Source organism: Corvus brachyrhynchos, unplaced genomic scaffold (assembly GCF_000691975.1).
Source record: "Corvus brachyrhynchos isolate BGI_N302 unplaced genomic scaffold, ASM69197v1 scaffold633, whole genome shotgun sequence".
In the NCBI taxonomy this organism is placed as follows: Eukaryota; Metazoa; Chordata; class Aves; order Passeriformes; family Corvidae; genus Corvus; species Corvus brachyrhynchos.
In genome coordinates, this window is record NW_008237435.1 from 1,493,976 (window position 1) to 1,510,921 (window position 16,946).

General features: G+C 39.9%; 1 protein-coding gene across 1 annotated transcript in view; it reads left to right on the top strand.

Annotated features, from left to right (window-relative positions):
• Positions 1-13,138, top strand: part of LOC103613582 (ATPase family AAA domain-containing protein 2) — a 28,857-nt gene extending 15,719 nt beyond the window's left edge. Inside the window, exons 11-21 of the mRNA XM_017731225.1 lie at positions 261-366; positions 828-1,008; positions 2,446-2,631; positions 3,869-4,004; positions 4,152-4,348; positions 6,224-6,383; positions 6,784-6,906; positions 7,588-7,878; positions 8,579-8,703; positions 10,740-10,868; positions 12,315-13,138. Coding sequence (XP_017586714.1) covers positions 261-366; positions 828-1,008; positions 2,446-2,631; positions 3,869-4,004; positions 4,152-4,348; positions 6,224-6,383; positions 6,784-6,906; positions 7,588-7,878; positions 8,579-8,703; positions 10,740-10,868; positions 12,315-12,353 — 1,673 coding nt within the window. The 3' untranslated portion in view covers positions 12,354-13,138. The remainder of the gene's footprint in view (positions 1-260; positions 367-827; positions 1,009-2,445; positions 2,632-3,868; positions 4,005-4,151; positions 4,349-6,223; positions 6,384-6,783; positions 6,907-7,587; positions 7,879-8,578; positions 8,704-10,739; positions 10,869-12,314) is intronic.
• Positions 13,139-16,946: the final 3,808 nt, after the last annotated feature.

Consider the following 16,946-nt stretch of genomic DNA (forward strand, 5'->3'; position numbering starts at 1 on the left):
CTAAGGAGAAAAACACACAAGTTTTTGTTAACAGAGATAGTACCCAATGCAAATCATGGGACATAGGACAGCTTTGTAGAGACTTGTGCAATCTCCTTTGATTTGTGGCAGAATGAACTCTTCAGAAAATAGCATTCAAATGATGAAATACAAGAGAAGTGTTTTCCAGCACCAATTTTGAATGTGTATTAATGTAAGAGAGAGATATGGACCATACAAGAAAGTTAACAAAGCTCTCTTCTCTTTAAATCCTATTTTAGGAAATTATGTGATTGAGACTGATGAGGAATCAGCATCAATCTCTGAAGAGAAGCCAACTCATAAAACACCTGATTGCAAAAAGGCAGAATTCTGCACTTTTAGCAGGTACGTTTGTCCCTGGTATGGTTCCATTTGTAAGATGGCCAGTCTGTAAACTGTTTTGGTGTGAGGGATGCTAGATGACGGAGTTGAGAGTGTGTGTGAGGGGTGGTCAGTATTTGCCAGATGTAAGTGTGAAGCTACAACTAGTTACTACTGAACTGAGTACCCTGACCCATCAAACTGAACTGTTGTGTGGGTATTTGGCTGGACAGGCCCACTGTGGCATTTAAGAGCTGTTACTTAACCCAGCCAAAAGAGTAGCGGACATGCTGGGGACTGGCAGGATTTCTTAGCAGAGGCAGAGTTTGTGAGAAAGTAGGCTTTGATAGTCTTCCTGTTCACAGACCAGCTTATTATTTTATGGAACAGGGAGAATATTTACAAAAAAAAAAAAATAGGAAAAAACTTTACTGTCTGTTTTCATATTCATCACTCATTTTAAACTTTTCTTCTTATTGCTGTAGAAATCCTCGTGACCAGCCAACATCTTACAGGCCACGGTTCTTACTAATTGAAGAGCCAGGATCTGGGCAAGCTTCTGATTTGGCAGCTGCAGTAATACATTCCCTGGAAAAGTTTCCAGTTTATACACTGGACACACCAACTTTGTTTGCTAGCACGTCACCAGATGAAACGTGTGTACAGGTAGCTTTTTCTCTTGTTAGTCTCGTAGGATTAGTGTATAAACTAATGAAGTAAGCAAAATTCATTGTCAATATAAGTGGCCTGATTTAAATGTGCTGTTTTGTTTACTTCTGTCTGAAAATTCACTTTTCTGATGGAATGATACCAAGTAAGGATTTTATACATGGCCATGGTTTCCATTTGATATGTAACAGGGAGAATGTTACTGGTAGCTCAGGAAGATGGGAAGTGCTGCTTATAAACCCCTCTTTGTGGCAAAAAATCCTGCTGGTCTCACGTGGAATTTAGAAAGTTGTTTGTTGCTTTTTAAGACTCTGTGCTACCAGTAGATGGCTCTGCACCAACCTGACGGCATGTCAATGCACATTCTGTAGCCTTTTTTTCAATTATATTTGTAGGGCAGCCAAGGTTTTAAGAAAAAGAATTTTCTTGTTTGGTTTTTTTTCCTATACACATGCAGCTTCTACTGCTGCAGTACATGCAGCAAAAGCATTAAAATTCATGGAATACTTAGATTTGTACAGTGTTGAGTTTTCATTTACTAGGAAAAGGAAATATAAGCAGCTTAGTGCTTTTTTGCTTTTTTACTTTTGGGCAGTAAATCCACTTTGTTTTTTGGCATCACCGTATTAAAATATTTTGATCTCTAGTAGCAGCATTTGAGATCTGTACAAGTTAGGAGAAACACATTATGTGACTGGATACTCATTTGTCACATAGGAGGAGCAGTTAATCTGAAATGGTGCATGGAGAAATTTGTCGCGCGAAAGGACTGTTCCACTTCCCTCATCCCGTAGATGCATGTTGTCTTCTGTGATTGAGGTGCCATCTGTAGGCAGTGGCTTGTGGTTTTCCAAAGCCGTCTGGTCTGATGGGTCCTTTGGTAATGAGAGGCTGTGAGTGATTTAGCTCTTAAGACAGTCTAAGGACTGGTCACCTCTTATAAAATGTGATTGAAGTTATGAACTATAGCCAGGCTTCTTGTGCTGTGTTAGCCCTCATCTTTTCACATAGGCCTTTGTTTGTTCAGACTCTGTTCCAGTCTGAATAGGGTGTGTCCCCCCTCCGAACTGAAAATGGTGTAGCTGCAGTTGTGTGGTGATTTTTCCAGGCAAATACATCTTGCTGAAGTGTTAGCTTTGGGTTTTTTTCAGGCACACCACTACATTGGCTGAGTTCTTAGGCTCTTTAGGAGTTATCATATACCTAAGTAGTTTTGAAATCAGCAGAGATTCAGGTCTGTTTCTGTCTGCATAGAAATGCCTATATTAGAGTCAAAGTGAAAATTTTACATGATTGTTAAGGAGTCATTTATCAATTTGTCTTGATGTCTTGCCTTCATGCCTCTTATTTCGTAAGATAGTTTGACTGATACATAGTTATTTAGTAGCCTGTTCTACATGATGTAGTTTTCTTATCCAAGCTTCATTTTACCAGCTGATGCGAGAAGCTCAAAGAACAGCACCAAGTATCATTTATGTCCCACAAATCCCTTCATGGTGGGAGACTGTTGGACCTACACTGAGATCTGTTTTTACAACACTACTGCAGAGCATCCTAAGGTTTACTCCAGTTTTACTCCTTGCAACATCTAATGTACAACTGAGAGATCTCCCAGAAGAGGTATTTCAGTTGATACTTTACTTCCTTTGTTACTCAATTTCTTGTTAATTTATAACGTCCTGAAGCATTAGAGTTACGTGTGGCTCCTAAGCAGATTCCTATTAATTACTCAGGCATCCAAACCCAGTCCCTTAAAACTTGCTTAGACAAAACAATGCTGGAAGCATTTGCCTAAAGTGTTTTCTGAGTAGAGATTGACTTTGACCCAACTTTTTATCCCTTCTCACACACTCAAGCTTATTAGACAGATGTATGGACTTGCTTCAGGCAATGGTTTTAGTGGCTTAAAGATGGTTAGGTGTGTCCTTAGTGAAGACTATGGTACTTGAAAGGTTGCTAGGAAAAAGACTGTTTTTCTGAAAACATTTTTACTGAAAAGTCAGAGATATTTTTTGCTGAAAAAGTACAGAGATTACACTGTTATTGATGGAATGTGATTTCAAATTTAAATTATTTTTTTAGAATTTCAATTACTTCCTTCATCTGGGTGAAAACTCAACAAATTAGAAAGCTAAGTTCCAGTTTCTGTTTAAGCAACTTGGAAATAAACGTTTAGGTGCATTCTTTAACAAAATTCTTCAAGAGGACATGCTGAGCTTTGTAGACGTGAGACTGTGCATTCAAGGAAGGTGTTCAAAATGTGAATGTGCTGCTCTGATTATTTTGTCTCGGTAACAGAAGTTTTTATACTGTTAATAAGTGCCTTCTAAAATAAGGATTGAAATCCCTTCCATACCTTTTGGTAGTAGATATAGAAAAATGGAATACAGCTTGGAAGTATTCAAATTGAGACACCTCATTTAAATTAATTAAAAATAAAATTAGAGAAAGCCCAAACACCTTACTAAAAAGCCAGCACTTGTCCTCCGAGCCTTGCCGTTTTCCCTCTGTAGCTGCCATGAAGATTCAAGCCAAAGGCCAGCAAGGCATGTAAATGCAAAATAAGCAGCCTTGAGGATGGTGAATCCCCAATCACCCCTTTCTCAGTTGTTTATCATACAGTTTCTTCCTAGCTTCCTAGCTCAAAATCTAGAAGGTGATCCTTGGAGAAGGCATTTTAAATTGCCATGCTATAAAAACCTAGTCTTTTAAGGCCAAGAAGGTACCTTTTCATCGATAGTCTTATTCAGATAAGTATTCAGTTTAATTCAGAGAGATACTCAGCTCTTTTGGAACAGAATATAAGAAGTTTGCATGGCCTTGTATAACTGAAGTATCTTTTCTCTTCATACTTTAGATAAAAACATTGTTCAATGATGAATATGAAGAAGTTTTCAGAATCCTGTGTCCTACCTGTGCTGAAAGAAGACATTTTTTTGAGGACTTAGTTATGAAGCAAGCTGCTCAACCTCCTGCATTAAAAAACAACACAAGTGAGGAGGATATTCTGCATATAAAACTTTTCTAACTCTAGGTTAACAGATAATGCAGTATTCACTGTGGTGATAATTTACTATCGATCATTTTTCATGTGCTTGTATATGAGTTCTATCAATTAACAATTTTCTGATTCATTTAAGCTTGCCAGGCTTTGGAAGTAGTGCCTGTAGCTCCACCACCCAAGCCTCGAAAGCTGACAGAGGAAGAAATAAGACAGGTGGAAGAGCAGGAAGAGGATACATTGTGTGAACTTAGGATTTACTTAAGAGATGTGGCACAAAGACTTGTCATTGACAAACGTTTCAAAGCATTTACAAAGCCCATTGACCCAGAGGAGGTTAGTATTGACTTATAATACTATTATAACTGTGTGTATTCATAATTCCTCTGTGTTTACGTGTCTTGCTGTTTGTGTGCTCTTTCTAGGAAGGTTTATCTTTGGTGTTAGGAATGTACTATTCTGATTTTCCAAGAAGAAGGAACTGAATTTTGCTTTTACTTGACTCCTTGAGGCTCTCAAATGCTTATTATTTGAGTATTCACTGAAAGTCCTATGTTCTTTCTAAAATGTCTTTAAACCTTTAGCATATTTCAGTTAGAAGGGATCTACAAGGATGATCTAGTCCAAGTGCCAGTTACACCAAATGCCAACACAATTTGCCCATGAAAATGTTTGGATACATTGGCGTGTGTCTTGGGGTGACCTTATGATGTGTATCCCATATCGCTGCCTATGCCCAGAAATTAATTTCTGTGCCTTTCTATGCCTCTAAACTGAGTCTGAGAGGGGGAAGGAAAAAACTGAGCAAAACTTTTTCAAAGCAGTTTGCATCTTGTTCAAGGTCACACACAGATAGCAATTTGTTTCCCAGCTGTGGCAGGAGAGGGAGGAAGCACCCGGCTTGCTGCTCCCAGGACAGGTTTTTTTTGGCCAGGGGTTCAGCTGCTTTTTCTCCGGAGAGAGACTGAGAGTTGAATTTTTCCTTCCCTGGAATTTCGGATTTTCTCCCTTTTCTACTGGACTGCTTGATTGCTTTAACATCAGAACACATCAGGAGGACTTTCCACCGGGCACAGAGGGCCTGGCCCTGGGCCAAGCCCCAGCTCTGAGGAGACCAAAGGGAGGACTCGAACACTTTCCCAGGTTTTTCCTTCACAGCAAAAGATTTTATTATTTAGTATTATTTTCCTTTCTCGTGTGTTTGTTAAATAAATAGTTTTATCTCCTTCACTTTCCTTCGAGGAAAATTTATTTTTCCTGAACCTGGTGGGGGAGGGGTGGTTGTGCCTTCTCTCAGAGGATGTATTTCTAAATTTGGCCAAACTGGAACAGTGTGTTACAGCACTAAAAAGCAGAGAGATCACTTTCTCTATATTTATAAACAGTACCTGTAGGGCTGTTCTAATAAAGTCTGAAGCTCTTTGATTAACTGTCAATATGTTCTGTGAGAACAGGAGTAGAAGCAGCAGTTTGTCAAATAAATTTTCAGATGCCATTCTCAGTTTCATCTGTAGCTTTCCTTAGTACATAATCAACCATAAGGGCTGCATGGGTTTTTCTTGCTCCCATGCACTTCCCATTAAAATTGTTGAATAAGTCTAAGACAGGGGCATGTACTTCAAAGTCAGTTGTTTTAAGATAGCTTTGCATTTCAGCAAAGTCCCATTCCCTTGAGCATCCACTGACTTGTCTTTTCCTTTCCTTGTAGTTTCCAAGATGTGAATAACCTATAAACACATAGATGTCCTTATCTAAACTAGTCATTAGGCTCCTTTTATGCTTTGAGTAAAGAAATCAGCATCTCTGGGTCCAGTTATCTCATTGGAGACTAGATGCTTAGGACAGGTGCTTCAAAGGTGCAAATCCTGCAGATTTTTTCTTGCTGCCAACAACAAAGAGAATCTAAGGTGACTACTGAGAAAGGCTTCTCTGCTGTGGTTTTCTGAAAGGAAGTGAAATGAATCCAGCCAGTTCCTTTCTCTGCTCCACACATGCTTCTGACCACCCTGCTTCTATTTTCCCCCTCTCCTGGTCTGTCTCTTCAAAGACACCTGAAATACCTTTCCAATTTTCAAGAAACTATCTGGTTATTTTCTGCATATTTGAGTGTGTTATAAATATCTGGGACTCTTCAGAAGTCCTTTATTTGACTTTATGAAAATAATTAATTTTTGTAGCTTAAATCTCTGAGCATGTGTCTTTAATTTGTAGGCAACCAATTGCAGGGACACTGTTAAACAGCCCATGGACCTCTCGACAGTTCTGTCCAAGATTGACATGCACCAGTACCTAACTGCAAGAGATTTTCTAAAGGACATCGATCTAATCTGTAGTAATGCTTTAGAGTACAACCCAAAAAAAGGGCCTGGAGGTAAGGGTGTATTTTTTATCCCTAATTTGGAAAAAATTTCAGATGTGTAAATTGATAAATTTTGTCTGCGGAAATTTAGTAATCCCACAGTAGATGTGGGATCAGATAATTTTAAACAACCCCATTAGATAATTTAAACAACCCCAGAGAGCATTTCTTGCTAGATTGTAAATGTTTTAGCATTAGATATATTGTTTGGGTATGGAATTGTAGCAGATGTGTTGATTGGTAACTAGTACTTTTTCTTAAATAATTAACTTTTCTGTTTTCATGCTGAAAATACTGACTGAGATAACCTTTCAGAACCTGCCTATGAAAAAAGAAAAATCATTCTAAGTAACCAAAATAAAGACTTTCATTGACTGGTAGAAAATTCTCAGTTCTGACTGTAAAATTTCAGATCCCCTCCTGAGGCACAAAGCTTGTACTTTGAGTGACACTGCATATTCCATAGTGAGGCATGAAATGAATGAAGATTTTGAGCAACGCTGCCAAAAAATTAAGGAATCTCGTAAAGAAAGAGGTATGTTTTTTGATGCTGAGGATTTTAAGACTTGTCTCGTGCTTTGTAACCAGCCACACAAGACACAATTCTTTGCTCCGCAGGGTGTAAGAAAGAAGACCCAAAGTGTAATGAAAAATGGAAGATGCCCACAGTGCCTGTGAATGCCAGTACCCCCTGCTCTAATGGCAAGTTTCATTTTATTCAGACTTTCTTGGAGAAGGTGCCAAAGTCACTTCTCTACCTTCTGTGTTCCTGTGGCCAGGTTCCTGTGATCCTTGGTTCTTCATGCCAGAGGCATTAAATATTTCATTATGCTGCTTCAAAATGTGGAGTAAATCCTGAGGTCATTCATTCAATGTGCTTATGAAGTTGAAGTGCAGTGGCTGCTTGACATTGGAAGAGCCTGGCCTTGATGGCCCAACTGACATTTAATGGCACCTGCCTCTTGAAGTCCAAAACATTGTCTGTGGCTCTTTTGAACGGCTCAGCTAGTTTTCAGTTACATGAAACAGTGTTTTCCCCTTCCCTGCCTATAATACATCTAATAGAGAACCGATCTCATTAACTTGCAACCCTTTCTCTAGACACATGTAGGGAGATGGTACTGAAGCTTCTGTAGTTATTTTCCTTGCAAGATGCTGCTGCTGTGTTTTGAAGAAAGAACTGTTTTGGATTACATTTTTTTGTATCTTTCTGTAGATAAGTCAAAAAGAAAATGCAAAATAAAGGAATGCTCTTCAAGTATTGCAGCAAAGAGGGAGAATGTTCAGTTTGCATCCTCCGAAGATAGTCCTATGGAAGAACATGAAAATGTACTCCAAGGACAACAGAAAAATGGGACAGAAAATGAAAGCGAGAGACTGACCCTTGTGGCTGAATCCCCTACTGAAAAAAAGAGTGCCAGGCTTCCTGAATGTTTAGACCTAAGAGAGGAGAGTGAAATGCTGGATTGCCAAATAGGCAGAACTTCTGAAGATGGAAGTTCAAATGGTAAGTTAAAGGTCAAAGAGGTAATTTAGCTCCTTTTTGTTCTTGAGCAGGGTTACACTATTTATTAGGTTTTAGCCTTCTTGAATTTCATTCTGTTACTTCTTTTGTGTCTCTCTCAAATCAACATACAGTGTTCCTTGCATAATGATGCTGCTCCTCTAGTTATGTTGGCTGAAGTCATGGTTTTCTGTAGTGGCTGGGATTTTTTGAGTCTGCAGTTTGTTTTTCAAATGGTATCTAATTGTACAAATATCTTCCCAGTAATAAGTAGCCTAAGTGTAAACTGTACTGCTGTACTTTAAGTAGTGTGGACCCAGAGACCTCTATGGAATAGAAGAATTATGTCCTAATGTTTGGAATATAGGATGTGTAGGTGTGTTTCTGAACCTAAAACACTTTGTTTTTTCACTGTGTTTGGTTTTTTTAACTTCAGGTTTACTGTGCAGTGCTATAGTGGCAGCATGAATATTTTTTATTAGTTTTACCCAGCCTTTTTTATCTAGGGCTTTCTTTCATGTCTGAGTTTCTAGTTTTTATGGAGAAGCACTAGAAGGATAGAAGTCAAGCATTTCTCGGTAAAAAAATTGGCAACAGTTCTGCCTCTGTTATTGCAGAGGGCTACTGTTTTCCAGATACAGGATGCTTCACTGATACTGTAGTCCAGATAAAGAAATCATGACTTAAATGTGTGTAATTCCAGATTCACGGGTACATCATAAAACTTATGTGGGACATTCTCAGGCGGATGAGCAACCTGAAGTATGTGATGGGAAAGCAAAGAAAATTCACACACAGGGAGTGTCTGTGGATTACTCTGAGCTCAGAGTAAGTCTAATTTCAATTTTGTTAATACTGAAGTAGGACATTTTCTTGCTACCTGTATGGTTGTAAATTAAGTCAGTTTTTAACCAATGCCAATTCATGAGAGGGGTACATAGCTTGTGAAATAATTCAGCCTGTAATGACTGGTGTTTCCACAGCTGGTATAGATGGCTGCTTTTGCTGAACTGAATTTTAGGAGACTGTGTTCTCTTCCTAATTTTCAGTGTAAAAGGGCTTGTTAAATTTTAAAATAAGTTACTGACAACCTGCTACTACCGTAGGTTAGCAGTTTTTATGATGGACTGGAGTGATGGGTGTTTTGGTTTGCTGTTCACATGTTTTCATTAATTACAAACTGGAAAAGGACTTTGATTTTTATCAGTGATGACTTTAAACCTGAAATTAGAAGGTTGACCTAAAGATCATCCTGGATAAAATATTAATATCTGCTTTTCTCAAAGGCTTTCAAAATTCAGTGCTAGAATTTTGCATCCATACAATTACAGTGTTACATGGTTTTTCCAGTCCCCTGTAGGATAGAAGTTGTTTTCCTAGGGTGTAGTTGGGGAAAGGATCAAACATGGGCTTAGGCTGCAGGGGGGAAAAGAGGTTCCTTTGCAGGAACTGGAGAGGGTAGAAGAAGGACCTGCCTTTCAGGGGACGTAGCCATGAGAAAAAATCAGGAAATTGCTAGGTTGAAGTCCTGGAGGTTGGTCAAAGGAGAGGATGCTGCTGTTTACCTGCCATGATGAGAAAGGGAGTATTACTTGGTTGTTTCCCTTGTGTGAGGAGAATGTAACCAGAGAGAAATCCCCTTTGGTGAAGGGGCTTGCCAGCACAATTTCTATCACACTTTTAAGTGTTGACCTCAACTGTAGAGGTTAAATTAACTTTCCAAGATGGCTTCCTAAGGAAACAAACCTCAGGGGGTTGTGTTGTTCAGGTCAGCTTGTGTATTTAAAGAAGCCACGTAGGTTTTTCTAGAATCAGGGTGCTAGTGGCATGTAATCTGAAGTTATTGCCTACTGACTGGAGGAATGGTAGGGTAGAGCCCTTACAAATGTTTCTGCTCATATGTGTTTCAGCTGTGAGGAGACAGCTACAGTCATGAAACACGTCTTTTAGACTTGTTTCCTTAACATGGGTGTCACTGGAAGTCACTGCTTGTACCAGAGAGCCAAAATGGAGCTGCTTGGTTTTGTATGGGGTTTTTGGTTGATTGATTTTGTTTGTTTGTTCTCTTGGGGGTTTCTTTTGTATGTGTGTTCACTTATTTGCTCGATATTAGGTATAGAACTCAAATCTTGTGGTAGCTGATCTGAGGGAGGACGAGTCTGGTGGCAAGCAGTTGTGAGGCAGTAATATTTTTGTTTGGTGTAGCTGCTCTCTTGAGCTACATCTTAACAGCCTCCCACAACACACAGCTGCTGAACAGCCCCAGCACTGCTGCTGCTAGCTTGTTGGTGTTGCTTTCCCAGAGATTACCACGTTCACATCTTTGGTAACACAAGGAACTGTGTGAGATATTGGTAGTTTCCTACAGACAACTCTGGTAGTTCATCCACTCTTGAGTTGCAAGGTAGGAGCTGACTGATGTTAGTCACAGTACAGATTCAGCTAATGGGTAGAGGTGAGCACCTAAGTATGCTTTTGTTTCCATCTGGCACAGCTCTATATGTAAGATCTGTAGCCTTGTTTCCAAGAACACATTTTCCAGGGCCTCGTATTGCATTTCTAACGAAGTGCAACCATGACTTTCCTGTGGCAGCTACTCTTTGACAAGGTGGATTGTGTCATTCCCCGCTATTCTAGAAGCAGTTGATTGGCAGTTATGATCCCTGATGTTATATAGTGATAAGAAAGAACTGGCTGAAATGTAAGCCTTTTCTTTGACATATGGAATATTAATTTGCTTCCTCCAATTAAATCTTGTCAGAAATCTAATCAGTTTTCTGAAGTGCTGCCTTTATATAACAATGTAAGAAAGTAGGATGTATCTTGTGCTATTCTAAACTCTAATTTCCATTTTTTTGCTTCAGCAAGTGCTGGATTTGGTCATTGTGGCAACTGAGAATGTCAGTATATCTCGCATGGAAAGACTATATGCTCTTCTTAGCCAGTGCATTTACCGACATCGGGAAGATGATGACAAAACTGAATTAGTGAAGGTAAATTTTTTGTCTTGTAGCCCTTTCTGTCACATGCTATTATACGTGTGTGTGTGTGTTATGCATATGTATGTGTGCCCTGTGAACATCACACTTATTTGGCATCACTCTTTACTGCTTAGTTGCCTGTTTCACAAGATTTTCATTTCAGTCTGGAGGACATTTATCCATATTGCAAAACCATTGTTGTATGTGGCATAGTTGTTGGCAGTTTCAACAGGAAAAGACTTGAAGACAATGGATCAACCCACTCAGGCCTCTCAAACCAGTTAACCTCACTCTGTCAATAAAGGCTTCTCCAGAAGCCTTTCAGGGGTGGGAGGCTGTGAAGGGAGGGTGCTTTTCTCTGTGTGTCACTTCCTCTTTCTCCCCTTGCAGGCAGGCACACATGGTAATGCTTGTATAGTAGTCATTCCATTCTTGAAAAGAAATGAAGTATGAAACATAACAAGAACTCGAGACTTCGTCTAGTCTCACCAGACTTTCTTTTTAACTAGCATGGCCCAAATGTCTTTAATTTGACAAATGGGGAGTTTTCTGCCTATGACAGTTTGATGCTAATGAGTCAAATTTTCTTAATCTCTGCCTCTAAGAGAGGATTTCTTAGTTGTCAGAACTGGGCAGAAATCTTCCACAGGCACTCATGGTCCCAGTTGGGCATTCCCAGTACTGAGTTCATTTAGATAGGTTGGATATTCAATCTTCAGCTTCAGTATCCTTGAATCCATTTGTCTTTCAGATGCTTGTGCCTAAGAATAGATAAAATTCTTCATGCCTCTCAGTCTGCCTTAAAAAAAAGAGCAAGCCTCTTGTCTTTGGCCCTGGTCATCTCAATCTCTTCTTCCACAGCTAATAAAGAGTTGGAACAGACTCTGTTATAATTGTGCAGGCCATTCCTGAAAAATGCACCCTTCTCTCATCTAGCATAATGATGTGGTTTAACATGAAAAGGGACCTGTTCATGTTATCTCAGTGCTTGCGAGCTTTTGTGACTAGACTTGATTTTTTTGTTTGTTTTCTACTTCTACCTTAACCAAAAAATATTTCCTCTTCAAAGTACCCATATGAGTTGTTCAGGAGCAACCTCTGCTGTATGAAGAGAGAGACTTTAACAAGTACTTAATCAGAGTGCAGAAAAGAACAGTTCCAGCTTTTAGTTATGGCTCTTTGGGAGCTGCTTCTTTTCTCGTTGTTGAAACCGTCATTGATAAAGATCCATAGTCCCATAAAACAGATTCCTCCAGTCTCTCTAGCCTACTCTGTATTTTGGGTGCCTAATGAAGCTAATGGGTCTAGAAAGATGTGATGATGGTAGCACATGTATTGGCTAAACATTACTAACATTTGTATGTATGAACAGACTTGATTCTTTTGATGAAGAAGCAAATAGGATTCTCTAGCTTGCATTCACACTGTGACTCCTAATTTTTCTTTTTTTCTTATTAGGCAATGAAGAAAGAAATTGCAACGTTAAGTTATCTGTGATACTGGACTTCAGTATATTCTAATGTTCATGTACTGCTCCCAAATGGAAAAATTATGTTTAATGTCTCAGTAATTGCAGCAACTATAGAACAAAGAATGGAAGAGGGAAACATCTTTTACCATATGAAGGAAACCAGACATAACCTCCACTCTGTCTGTGGATCATCCCCTTGCGCACTGGGTGAAAGAGCGTGTTTCAAGACAACATTTTCTTTCCATGGAAACAGCATGAAATTCTTCTAGAGGGTACTGATTCTGACTCCTGACATTGTCACAAAGCTTCCAAACATTTTTGTCACTGTAAGACATGGAAACGGATTTTTTTTTCCTTTAACTTCTTCCTCTAATTTCTAGTGAAGAGAAGTGAGCTGGGAGGTTCTGGGTTCTGCACCTTGGACGCAGCAACCCTATTTGTGTGTACAGACTGGGGAATGAGATGCTGGAAAACAGTGCCAAAGAAAGGCACCTGGGGGTCCTGCTTGATGGTTGGTGGTTGAACATGAGTCAGCAGCGCCCTGGCAGCCAGGAGGGCCAAGCGTGTCCTGGGATGCATCAGGCACAGCATCACCAGCCGGGCAAAGGAGGGGATTGTCCTGCTCTGCTCTGGGGCAGCCTCACCTTATGTATTCTGTGCAGTTTTGGGATCGTCAAGATAAGGAATTCATTAAGCTATTAGAGAGTGTCCAAAGGTGGGCAACAAAAATGGTGAAAGGCCTTGAGGGAAGGCAGTATGAGGAGCAGCTGAGGTCACTTGGTCTGTTCAGCCTGGAGAAGAGGAGGCTGAGGGGAGACCTCAGCACAGTCCACAACTTCCTTGTGAGGGGAAGAGGAGGGGCAGACACTGATCTCTTCTCTGTTGTGACGAGTGACAGAACCTGAGGGAATGGCCTGAAGCTGTGCCAGGGGAGGCTTAGGTTGGATATCAGAAAAAGGTTCTTCACACAGAGAGTTGTTGGGCACCGGAACAGGCTCCCAGGGAAGTGGTCACAGCACCAAGCCTGACAGAGTTCAAGAAGAGTTTGGACAACACTCTCATGCATGTGGTGGGGTTCTTGGGGCTGTCTTGTGCAAGGCCAGGAGTTGGACTTGATGATCCTTGTGAGTCCCTTCCAAGACAGAATATTCTGTGATTCTGTGAGAGGCCAGGACTGAGATCAGCCTCCCAGCTGTGGCACAGGCTGGCAGAAGATTCCACTCCTGCTTGTGACTCTGGCTGTCCTGTCACCTCACAAGGGTGAGGGGAGCACTCACCTGCCCCATCCTTGTCCCCCAGTAGCCCTTACCAACAGCAGCTGGTGCAGGTGTGGGCAGGATGGGACCACACAATTGCCTTGCAGGTGGCCAGCACAGGGGTGTTGGAAGTAGATGAACTTTAAGGTCCTTTCCAACCCAAACCATTCCATGAAGTGTGTGGCCAGCTGTGTATATATATGTATAGATATGGTGTATACAGGTGCTCTCTCTGCATTTGCCTACTGAGGATAAAGCTTTTGCATGCTTATCAAGTGAGTATTAACTATTAACATTGCATAAACTCACTTTTTTACAATTCTTTTCCGGACTTTAAAAGGAAATAGATAAGGGGAAATGAAGGACATGAGTATAGCACATGGGTAGTCTGAACTTGACTTTAAATGGGCCTGACAGAACTCCCTTCTGGAATGCAGAGCTTCTTTAGCAGGCATAACAGACTATAAAGTTTTTGGTCTGAAACAGTGTTAGATTAAGTACATTTTTTATATATATGTCTTGGAAAATATGCTGAGATCCAATGTCATTTCCTACTACTGTTTACCTCAATCACTATTTTGCACTATTGCTGCAAATGTGTTTTGGAATACATTCTAGTACCTCAGGAGTTTCAGTCCCCCCCAGACATTCTCCATTGGTTTTTTTTCCCCCAAAAACACTTCAAATTGCAGTGGTTTCCCTTCCTCGTTCTGAAGGCTTCCTTTCCTTTTACAACTCTGCATGAATGGTCTTCTTTTTTCATCTTGCCTCAATTAGAATAAAGAATCTTATTAAAAAATACTTATCAGAGAAGCTAGGAAGGTGGAAAAAAGAAGGCATGGATTGAAAACACCAAGGCCCCTTACTGAAGTTTTTGCAGTGTTAGTCCAGTTTAGCCCTTTAGGTGTCTTTTCTGCCTAAAAGGCACACTTTCAAAGCTGAGCTTTTTCAGGTGTGTTGTATTACAGTCTTTTGTTGCATGACAGAGCCGCTTCTTGGCTCACAGACTGTAATTCCTCCAAAGTGTTACAGCACAAGTCCTTTTTTTTTTTTTTAAATCTTTCTAGCAGTGCTGAGCCATCAGACAAATTGAACCAGTAGACTTTAGAATGAGATATATTAAAATTTTCACAACCATGAAACATACATTTAGTTATAATAGAGGTCATGTAGTATTATATGCAGTTACTTTGGAACAAAGGTGAAGGAGATTGTTTAATACTCTTGATATACATGTAATCACCTAAAATGCTGCTCTGCCATAATATACCTTTTCATATTAGTCAATGGTAATAGTTATGAGATATAGAATGATGGAAAAATCAAAGTAACAGAACTCAGAATTTCTTTTAAAATAATATTACTGAAATTATTCATCATACATAGAAATACAGGACAGACCAGACTTCTGGTAGAATACTGACTAAAAGAACAGATTTTGGAGAATCACATCTGTCTAGAAATTACTGGCAGTAACTTTCCATTTGGTGAAGGATTTTACTTATGAGTATGCCAAGATTATGCAAGGATAATACCATGTAGACCTTTCACAGATTTATGACTGTTGTTCTTGAGCCAATCATACAGAAGCAATTAGATGCAGTAAATTTCTGAGAAGGCAAAAATACATGGGTGAGGCAGGTCTGCAATAGAAAATAGCTGTAGTTCTGCAACCATGTTCTGTCTTTCCTTGATCCTCTGGGCATGCATCTGCTGTGGTTTTGAACAGTTTGGAGTTTACAAAAGTGGCAAGGCTGAAGCAGTGACTCCCTTGTTACATTCACAGGCCATGTGAGTGCTGGGGAATTCCCATGGTGAGGTCTAAACCCAACATTTCTGTATTTCAACAGCCTCTTTGGGAGGTCTGGAGGTCTCTGCCAAAGCACATGGCCCCTTTGTGGATATTGGTGCTTCCAAGAGGACAGATTTCCTTATGAAACTCTGATCAGTGGGAAGGGAAAATTTTTCTGATTAATTAACTAGAGAAAGTAAAAGAGAAAATGAGTCTAATTTCCTGGGACCTGATTAGGAGCAGGGTGTTATCCAAAATATATGTTCCCATTCCGCCTTTTCTAACTTAGATTACTTGATTCAGTATTAAAGATTTCAATTGCCTTCTTGTAAATAAATGCATTTTATGGAATAAAAGGAAAGAGCAATTTAAAAATAAATGAAAGGCTAAATTTCTCCTGTTGAGAGTACTATTGGCACTTGTAAGACATTTGGATGACTTCTGAAGCTTAAACTATAGATCTACTTGTATGCTTTAAATACTAGACACTTTAATGGCTCATTAAGCTAATATATGTATGAAAGAATAAAGGCTGCATTATTCTCAGTTAATGTAATGCAGTTTTAGAGACAAATGTATTACAGTATTCAATATTTTGAACTCAGCAGGGTCTCCTACCCTTTGCTGGGATTAATTCATACACAGAAAATGAACTGATAGATATTTTATTCTGTCCCACCTGAAGAACTACATTGAGACTTGAGTTAAAGACAGTGCAATTGCTACATTATCACCAACCGTGTTCATTGGCACATTCACATCAGTGAATGTCAAACCATTATGTTGCTCTAGTGTCTGGGACTCGCCCTAGAAAGAGGAATGGTAAGTTGGAATGCTGTGTAGAACTGACTGTAGTTCACCTTGCTTGCTACCAGAAGCAAATACTTCTCCCATTTTGTCTTTACTCGATGTCTCTTGTTTTAACCAGGGACATGCTCTTAAAGCCCCTATGCTCCTGATGAAGTTACATCAAATTCTCCTTGGCTAACATCACAGAATCATAGAATGGCTTGGATTGGAAGGGACCTTAAAGAACAGCTAGTTGTGACCCCCCTGTCATGTGCAGCAACACCATCAACTAGGCCAGGTTGCTCAAGGCCCCATCCACCCTGGCCTTGAACAATTCCAGGGATGGGGAGTCCACAACTTCTCTGGGCAGCCTGTTCCAGTGCCTCACGACACTCAAAGTACAGAATTTCTTCCTAATGTCTAATCTAAACCTACCCTCCTTCAGCTGATCACCATTCCCTCTTGTCCTGTGACTACATGCCCTTGGGAAAAGTCCTTCTCCAGGTCTCTAGCAGACATCCTTAGGTACTTGATGGCTTCTATCCTTTGAGCCTTCTCTTCTCCAGGCTGAAAAACCCCAACTGTCCCAGCCTGTCTTCATAGAGGTGCTCCAGCCCTCTGATCAATCAATGCACTTGAGTAAATTCAACAATCCATAGTGTTTACATGCTTTAGTGAATTTAAATTATATTTATGAATTACCTGTTATGTGACTGAAGATTTTCTGATAAAGATACACAGAAAGAGTCCCTAAGTTACTGGCCAAGTACTGGTATCTCTGG